This window comes from Cotesia typhae, unplaced genomic scaffold, assembly GCF_013202065.1.
Source record: "Cotesia typhae breed Kobodo isofemale line unplaced genomic scaffold, CoteBio_Ctyphae contig_9, whole genome shotgun sequence".
In the NCBI taxonomy this organism is placed as follows: domain Eukaryota; kingdom Metazoa; phylum Arthropoda; class Insecta; order Hymenoptera; family Braconidae; genus Cotesia; species Cotesia typhae.
In genome coordinates, this window is record NW_027423770.1 from 643,157 (window position 1) to 653,769 (window position 10,613).

The 10,613-nt window shown below is 31.8% G+C and overlaps 1 protein-coding gene across 1 annotated transcript; it reads left to right on the forward strand.

Moving 5' to 3' along the window:
- Positions 1-1,757: 1,757 nt before the first annotated feature.
- Positions 1,758-2,474, forward strand: LOC141533530 (uncharacterized). The gene has a single exon (XM_074252452.1). It carries the CDS (start codon positions 1,815-1,817, stop codon positions 2,307-2,309), a length of 495 nt encoding a protein of 164 aa, XP_074108553.1. The 5' UTR covers positions 1,758-1,814; the 3' UTR covers positions 2,310-2,474.
- Positions 2,475-10,613: the final 8,139 nt, after the last annotated feature.

Below are 10,613 nucleotides of genomic sequence, written 5' to 3' on the forward strand. Positions count from 1 at the left end.
ATACTGATCTTAGCCAGTAAATAAGAAAGCATCAGCTTCGCTTCAGACGACAATCACATGTGATCTTAGACATTTTTTACTTGACTGGCCTACGTACAAAATATATATATTTTGTATTTAAATAATATATTATTTAAAATGTAAAAAAAAAAAATTAGTCTTGTTACGTACAGCCTAGTCAATAAGAGCTCATAATTTTACGCACGACCATTGACCTAGTCGTACTTTTTGCTCTTGTTGATTAAACTGTATAAGGTCATTTCACGAGAGAGATAAAGTAATTTAAATATTTTTTACTAAGCGTGGACGTTTCTGGAATTGCCTACTCTGATGAGAAAAAAAAGATTTAAAATATGTCAAACGATTTCAAAATATAAAAAAAATTTGTTTTGAATAATATTTAGATAAACATTTTGCATTGAGATAATATTTCCACATCTCTTTTTCTAATCAGGGTAGATATATCATAAAATCAAGAATTCTATAAAAATACTGCGACATGTAAACAGATCGATTATTTTTCAGCAAGTGTGATGAGGTCACTGATTTGACCCTTTCCCGGTCGACCTTGAATCCCTATTTTTAATTTGAATCGCTCGTCTTATTATTAAAATGAGAGAGCTATACTCTGTTTTCTAAAGAGGAGGCCGGAAAAATGGTAGAAGGGGGTGCTTGTCGACACTACCATAACTAAACTTTCACTCATACAACCTTACAACGGACTTTAATTGGCTCTATCTCCACTAGACTCACCGATACTCCGAGCCAGGAAAGGATTAAATACCAAATTTTTCCGAAACTAGGTATAGAAAAATTTTTAACTCCGACAAAAAAAAACTTATTTCCTTCAGAAATGTAAAAGCTGTTCCGAAAAAACACATTGTTTATCATTTTAGAAATGTGATATCTCGAAAAAAAATCTTGAAAACAGATGACCCTGCAGACTATCCCTGGGACTTACCGCTATGTACGAGTTCAAAACGCTCGATAAATTATCTATTTTGAAGCTTTGAGCTCTTCTTCAAATGAAGCAGTTGTTGATACTAATAATTGTAGTTTCTCATTGATTATGAAAGATTGCAGAGTTTTTTTTTTTTTATTTGTTTGTTTAAAGTCGCATAAACTACTAAGGTCATGAGCGACCACGGTAGGGGGTAAACTTTTGAGATTGGAACTCGTATTATTTTTTTGGGCTCAGCCCAAATCCCTTCCCAAATAATACACTTAAATCTTAATATATATATACAGTGAAACTTGGTTAAGTGGGACCTGGATAAGTGAGAAACCTCCATAACTGGAACTCATGCTGAGGTCCCAACACTTTGGCACTGAATTACCTCTGTTAGTGGGACGAGTCAAGCCTCTATATCTGGGATTTGTTCTTTCGATTTATCATCATAGTTACCTCTATAACTGAGACAGCGAGTAAATTTTATATGCATTAACCTCTGTAACTGAGATAACATTGTTTGTTTACTCATTCTTATTCTACCCACAAATTCCACACGTAATTCCAAATACGTAAGTACAAATTTTGAGCTTCAATTACCTTCAGTTTTAGTTTCGCTTTACTATCATACTGAAGAAATGAAAGCCCAGAAGCGAAAAATTTTAATGTTTGTGGACAATTGTACTGCTCACAATAATATGCCCGAGCTAAGCCACATTAAACTCGTGTATCTGCCTGCGAATACGACAAGTAAATTGCAGCCAATGGATCAAGGCATCATCAACAATTTCAAAATTTATTACAGAAAAGAAGTTGTTCGACATGTTATTAAATCTATAGAAAACAAATCGATGTTCTTCAGGCGATGAGGTTTGCTAGGAAAGCTTGGTTTTCTGTGATCAAAACTACTATAGCAAACTGCTTTAAAAAATCTGGATTTAAATCTGAAGTAACTGTAGCTGAAAGCTTACAAGAGGAGGACGAAAATTTAGAAACTGATCCTGAAGATTGGAACTTAGCCATCAGCAACGACAATAATCAACAGCCAACATTCCGAGATTTTATAAACGTCGATGACGGTTTAATAGTTTCAGGAGAACTTAATGAAATCGACATTGTTCATGCCTTCTCGTCTTCTTCATTGGAAAATGAAGAAGAAGACGATGAAATGAGCGCAGAAGTAAATTTAGTAAAAATTTCTAAACGCAAAGCAGTAAAAGCACTAGAAACTTTGCACAGTTATTTTGAAATGTCATCAATTGGTGACCAAAGCATATTTGATAAAATTTATAACATCGAAAAACATCTGATGGCTGATACTTCCAAACGACAAACTAAAATGACAGATTTTTATAATTGATACATTCTGTTTCCATATTCGTACATATTACGTGTAAAAACGTGCTTGAATATTTTTGTTGATTACATTTGTATGATTACCTTTAAGTACTTTTTTTATTAAAACTCATTTACATACATAACACGTTATTTTATTTAATGATCGCACCTGTATAACTGAAATAACCTGTATTCTCACCTCTATTAATGGAACCCTCTGTAAATGAGATAGATATTTATTTATACCTGTATATCTGAGACACTGGGTAAGTGGAATACCTCTATAAGTGAAACGACATTGCAGGTCCCTTGATGTCTTACTTAACCAGGTTTCACTGTATATATATATATATATATATATATATATATATATATATATATATATATATATATATATATATATATCCTGTCACGATGTTTGTCCGCGATGGACTCCTAAACTACTTAACCGATTTTAGTTATTTTTTCTTTTAAATGTATGTTTTGTTCCAACTTGAGAGATAGGATAGTTTTCATTTCAATTCATGGTCGCAATATTTATTAATTAACAATAAAATGATTACTTATGTTGATTATTGTTATTAATTGTAAGTTTCATAAGTCTGAAACAGATGGCGCCTTATAGTTAACTGTAGTACTGTCTGACATAAATATATCATAGATGGCGGTACGTTTTAATTCAAATTTTCTCAGTGTTACGCACGTTTTCTAAATTACTCAGCCACAGCAACGCGTGGCCGGGTCGCTAGTATTTAAAATATTAAGTAGTGTACGCCGGACTCGAACCCGGTCCAATGCATTTTGGAAAGCAAGGGCCGGATCCGATAGGCTACTGCGCGCCTATTGCAGAGTTTTATTGTAAAGCATTTTCATAGAATATTTATTAATCGTCATATTTAGATTTTTAGCCGGACATAAAATTTTACAAAGCATACGATAATGGAAAATAGTTATTCTAGATAAATGTACGTAAAAAAAGGAATTCTAGGAGGCTTAAATCAAAACTGTAATTCAAAAGAAATTGTATCCGTTTATCCTAACAATAGCTCAATCAACGGTTAAGAACATTTTTTCAATTCATTTTTTTTATCACTAGAAATAATGTGCGCACACTTGAATGTAAGAATTTCATATATTTTTCTGTTTACCATTTATTCAATCCATCCCGTCACAAATGAATTGGTTTTGTATACATTTCATCTCAATTTTATTATGAGATTAAATCTAGTAAGAGACTTCAGGTTCAAATTAATTTCGTTAATGAAAGTGTTTTTTACAAGACTATATGTTACATAATATATTCGTGGACGTTAACGAAATTTAGAGGATAAAAGATTAGTGTCTCTTATTTTTATTTTGTGTAAATGTTGTCTCTTTAGAGTCGTGCAAATAATTTAAATAATTAAATGAATAAGAATTATGTGAATAATAGATATTTGCGTCATAAGGCCGTGAAGCGGCGATTTTCTGACAGCAACGATATTTCGATATGAGATTAAGGTTTGTGTGTTATAAATATATGACATACAATATTTTCTGCTATTATCGCTCCATAAGTTTAACTTTTGAGGGATAGGAGGCAAATAATGACATATTTAAATTTCATGAAGTTTCACAAGGGCAAAAAAACTTAATTTTATATTAATTATAATTAATATAGATTTTCCATGCTTTCAGATTTTTAACTTGTATTTAATCATGTTTTATAGATTTTTTTTTTTCATATTTATGATTGCAATTTTCTCGATTTTTTTGGTTTTCTAAGATTTTTTTTAATTTTAAAACGTTAGCGGGACAAGAAAACTTCAGATTCAAACTCAGCGAAATAAAATAAATGAAAATCATACTCAATTTGAGTCCAAAAAAATTTATAATTCGAAAACTTCAATTTTTCATGATTTATTGCCATTATTTTAATTTTTTTTTTTTTTTTCAAATTTGGACGGCTCACCGGCTTAATTCTTTTAGATTTAGATTCAGTTATTTGAAATACGCAAAAATCATACGTGATCCGGGTCCATAAAAATTTTTTCATTGCTGTGACTGCAGTTTTTTGCAAATTTTGGCCTTTTTTTAAGGTTTTTTGCATTTTACTTAAAACTGGAGGGTGACCGGACCAAACGGACTTGAAATTCGGATTCAGCGGGTCGAAATACATGTCGGTCAGTAGATCCGGTCTAAAGAACATTCCACTTTTTTTTTTTGTATGCCGGTGTTATTTTTTCATTAATATTAATTTATGGCGTAGTTGTTATTTTATTAACATCAGGTCCGCTTCATAATAAATTGCCAGCAGAAAAATAATTAGCGCCATTCAATAGTAATTACTAAACTATGTTTAACTATAGTTATAAGTGTTTAAAATTTACTCAAAATCATTGGTCGGTACACTAAATGTGACTTGTTTTTTACCGTCTCTCTCAATTTCGTCTGGGTCTACTCGAAAAGTTCGTAAAAAAAAGGAGGGGGTAAAACTTCATAGCCTAGGCCGTAAAAAAAAGACGGTATGGTAGTCTTGTTAAGAAGTCGAGATTTACCCAAGCCAGCTTAAGCTTATTATTATTATTGCTAGTGAGTTGGCGGCGATCTACGCGCCGCTTGACGGCGCATACGACTCCTCTCCCCTACATTCTTTTATTCCTCCCTCGTGCTCTGTACTCGGCGGCATTACGTGTTAACACGTGCCTTACTATATTAATTATTATCCTTACATTCTACGTTATATTATTACAAGATTATTTAATTATATTTTAGAAGTTTAAATAAAGATTCAATTAGATTATTAAACACAAATATTGGCTTATATTTAATTCACCTCCTCACAGGTTATTGAGGCCCAGTGCACGCTACCACAGCGTTTGTGATTTTATTAAAAAATATAATAAAGTTTGTGGAAGTGATTTATTATAAGGTAAGAGTATTTATAAACATTAATTCAGAAAATAAAATATACAAAAATTAAGTAAGAAGATAAGACGAAATGAATAGATGAGTGAGTCATGCATGCACATAAAAGACAGAACGCAATAAATGCGTATTAAAACAGACGATTAATTAGACAACTTTAAAAAAATTGACAAATATTTATTTGCTTCATTAAATAAATTCATAGATTTCAGAAAATAATTTTCAGTATGTTAGACTGTGACAAAGAGATTAACATTGAGCAGATTGTCTTTTGTTTTATGATGAAATAATCAGTGAAGCCGGTAGGCGCGAAAAAATTTCAAGATGTCGGATAACGGCGTCATAATAATAATAATAACATATAAAAATCACGTGTATTACACCTTAGATTACGATGCTTTAAGATGATTTAAACTAGATTTTGGATTTGATTATGAATCATAATAAATTTTGAAATAAAATAAAAATGTATTTGGACATGTCATAAATATTGATCAATATAAAATACATATCAGAAATATTTCGGTAACTTGAGACATGTGATGCTTGCGTTCGGTATCTAGTATCTTATAGTTTGTGAGGTTGTTTTGTTTGCATAATGTATCCCGAGTATGTGCGTGATCAACCGCCTTCAACGTTGTTTCATTGCCGTGCGTGAAACTGTACGTTGGAATAGGTGTGCATACTCGAGGTGGTGCCGTGTAGATAATCAATCTTGCGTTTCAAATTGAAATGAATTGCAGTGTGTTCATTTTAATTTAGAAGCACGAAGCAGAATTAACTATGAAGAGTATCTGGTATTAGACGAATAGAATTTTAGAATATTAATAATAAGAGATAGATGAAAAATTATTAATTAGATGATAAATTGCTAATTAAATGTATAATTAATTAAATTTAAATTCTGTTTCATAAAATCCGAAATAGATGTCAGAGTCAGAAGAAAAGGCTCAACTGGTCGACTATGACAGCGACGGAAGTTTTGAGAAAACATCATCTGATATAGAGAATGTTGGACAAGATCCAACTTTAAAAATCAAAATTGAGAAAAATATGGATACCCTCCATAGTCTGCCACAATTCCATAAGGGATTGATTCATTTGACAGATAAAAACAACGCAGGACCATCAAAAACAACTGATGAGAACAAAGAGGAACAAGAGTTACAGGTTAAGATGAATAATTTCTCAACACCTGTCAAACCAGACCAGTCGACAAGTAAGTATTGACCATAGAATAATTTAGAAGCTGTAAACTAAACTAGAAGATACACTCTAAGAAGCATAAAAGTGTTTAAGAATAATTAGAGGAGGCCTATTTAGACATTAAGATGCTTAGATGTTAACAAAATTCCAGATACTAATTAAGATTATATGTTTACAGGTAAAGACGAAGGTATTTTAAACAAGACCGAAAATACCAAAGCTAAGATTGTCAGCTGTGAAAAGATGGTGATTGGCAACAAAGAAATGGAAGACATGAAGATGCTGATGGTCGAGTCCAACAAACAGACTCGCGAGATGGCAGCAACACTCGGTAGAGCTGCAAAAAGATTAGAAGAAATCACTCACGAACTGGCCAAAGCTCTTAAGATGACGGTAGATGGACGCAGAGCTGAGCTAGATCGGGAAAAGGCTAAAATAGAAGCAACGAAGGTAAAAGATTCACATATAGTTCCTAATATCCCGAATAGAACACAGTTAGACGTTACAAATGGAAATAACAACATTACTAAAGAATTGAATTTGGTTAAAGATGCATTACTATTAAATCAAAATAAGATTAACATCAGAAGAGAATACAAGTTAACTCAAAAATCAAACTATAATATTTGGCTTGATTATTTAAAATCAGAACTAACTAGTTGTGATTTATTAGATGTAATAGATTAAAATAATAGTAATGAAAATAATTTACCAAATTCAATAATTCATAAAAGAAAATGTCTGGTTAGAGATATTATTATTAATCATTTAGATGAAGATTATCACAAGAAAATTCTCGATATTTCTGAACCTGTAGAAGTCTTAAAGAGAATCAAAGCTTGTAGAAAAGAACAGATAAATCTTACTTCCAGCTCTGTTAGAAAAAGACTGTATTCAATTAAGATGAAAAAGAATGAAAAGGTCAATGATTTCTGTGAAAGATTTGACCAGATCATTAGAGAATATGAATCTTGCGGAGATGGGGAACAACTAACTGAGCAAGAAATTAGAACTGCGTTTTATCAGGCCATAACCCCAATGAATCCTCAATTAATGTCTGCAGATTTCATCAAAAGGTCTCATTCAAAAGAGATGACAATAAATGAAATGAAATCTTTTATCCTACAGTTAGAAGCCGAAAGGAAGACCAACGACGGGGAGGAGACGATCAAGGCTCAAACAGCCAAGGTGGACGGCAAGAAGAACTGCCACAGATGCGCCAAGCCCGGTCATAAAATTGAAAACTGTCCTCTATCGAAAGATCTATGGTTCTGTTACTAGTGCCAGGAGATAAGGTCTCATAAGGGTTCAGAATGCAAGGATGGCAGAATCAAAAGTAAGATTATAAATAATAATAATATCAAATTTAGAGGTAAACTAGACAGACAGGGAACTCATAGAGTTAGACATAATGTGAATTCTAAACCATATAAGAATGATAGACGTGATAGAAACTATAATAAGAATAATCAGTACTTAGCACAAAATGCATTTAAATGGGATGGCATTAGTGCAAAAAGAACGACTGATGAAAAACAAGGTAAGAAACAATTAAATGAAGCTTTAATAGACGACATTAAATTTATTGCTGATTCAGGAGCAACAGATCATATCGTAAAGAATAGCTTAATATTAAGTAATTTTGAAAGATGTGAAAACAAAGTAATTAAGAGTGCCAATAAGAATAAATCGGCTGATATTTTAATAGATGGAAAAGGTGATCTTTTGCTTCATACGAATCAAGATAACAAGATAATCAAATTATCAAATGTTATTAGTGCTAAAGATATATCAGATAATTTATTATCATTAAGAAAATTAGTAGATAAAGGATTTAAGATTTATTTAGATGATAAATTGTTACGAGTATTTAGTGAAAATCTAGAAGAAGTAATACTAGAAGGAACATATGAAAAGCCCAACTGGATATTGAACTTCAAAGTCAAGAACTACATAGGCAATGAAGATGAATCAGACTGGGGATATAACGCCTATCGCTGTAAAGCTGTGATGATCCAGGACTATAACACAAATGAAGTAGAAATAGATTTGCAAAGAAGGGAGGGAGAATCAGAAAATGAAGAGTTAAAGGATTCTTCAATCAGAAGGAAAGAAGAAGATATAACATCTCCAGAAATGAAACAACACATTGAAAATTCAAAAAAGGACGTATTTAATTGGGATTCTAGTTTAATAACTAGAAATACAATTAAGTTAGACGATATTGAGAACATTAAGAATTTAGAAGAGTTATTTATATCAAATCTATTAGAGCAAGGAACAACAGATGCAAGTAAAATAAATGAAGCTATGCTATGGCATTTAAGACTTGGTCATGCTTCATTGAACTATCTCAAGAAATTGCAGAAAGTATATAATAAATTAGAGAAGATTAAATTTGATGATTCTATTTTAGACTGAGAAATATGTATTATGTCAAAAATGCAAAAATTACCATTTAAAGAAACTAAACAAAGAGCATCAAGACAATTACAAATAATACATACAGACACGATGGGTCCGATAAAACCAACCTCATACCCAGGACACAAAAGATTTATCAATGTGTACATAGATGATTATTCTAGATTAGCTAGAGCATATGCAGTAAAGACTAAAGATGAATCAGGGGAAACATTAGAAAAGTTTCTTATATCTACTAGAAATCTACTTGGTAAAGATGAGAAAGTATGCTATGTTAGATCGGATCAAGGAACAGAGTTTACTGGTGGAAAATTTTTAGATGTCTTAAGAAAAGAAAAGATAGAATTGGAATTAACTCCGCCATATACTCCTGAACACAATGGAGTATCAGAACGATTCAACGCTACGTTACAAAGAAAAATCAGAACCTATATGCTAGATTCTGGTTTACCTAAGAGTATGTGGGAGTTAGCAGTAGATGCAGCAGTGCACTCATACAATCGAACACCACATAAATCCATAGATTACAACGTACCACTGATGAAGTTTAACAAAAATGAAAATTGTCATTTTGACAAAATTAAAAGGTTTGGATGTATTGGATATATTAGAATTCCAAAACCAGAGCACAAGTTCAGCGAGAGAGCAATCAAAGCAGTCATGGTGGGATATAGACCCACAGGATACTTATTATGGCATCCAAATACAAGAAAATTTCTAGAATCAAGACATGTTAGATTTAATGAAAAATTAGTGTACAAAGATGTATATAAGAATAAACGAATAGAAGAAACTGATGATGAAATTAGTTGGAAGTCAAACGAAAATGTACCAAATAATCTAAAAGAGCAAATCAACGAAGAAAAGGAGAAACCAGAACAAAGAAAAAGAGGAAGACCCCGCAAAAATCCACTAGATGTTAAACACTTAAATGAAAAGAAGAATTCATCAGAAGAAATTAGACCATGTACTAGAGGTGAGATAAAAAGAAAATTAGAATCTGAAAAGGATAAAGATAGAAAATTAATTGAAGACATAAGCTTTGTAAGAAGCGTCAATGCGTCAGAAGATCAATCAAAGAAGGACGAACAAGAACTGATAAATTGTCTAATCACTTCGTTAAACAAAGAACCAATCAACTATGATGAGGCAAGCAATTCAAGTGAAAGATGTAAATGGATGAGAGCTATCAAGGATGAACTGAATTCTATAACTAAAAATGACGTCTGGGAATTCGTAGATTTGGAAGAAGCAAGCAAAACGGAAAGAAAATTAAACATCATTGATTCAAGATGGGTATTTAAAAGGAAAGTAGAAGTAAATAAAGATGTACTTTATAAAGCACGACTAGTGTGTCGAGGTTTCAAAGACAAGAATGACTATGACTTAAAAGATACATACTCGCCAGTGTCTAGACTATCACTCATACGAGCATTACTCTCAATAGTAAATAAATATGACCTAGAAATTTGTCAATACGATGTGAAAACAGCATTCCTTTATGGAAAATTAGATGAAGATATTTATATGAAGATACCCGAAGGTCTAGATATAGATGAAAAGACAAAACAAACAAAGATACTCAAATTAAAGAAATCGTTATATGGCTTAAAGGTAAGTCCAAAGAAATGGAACATTAGATTTAACCAAGTGGTAAAAGAAATTGGTCTTGAAAACGATTTACACGAACCATGTTTGTATACTTGGAGGAAAAATGGAATCATAGTTGTGTTACTAATTTATGTAGATGACATTTTAGCCGCTAGTAATGATAAAACAAAATTAAATG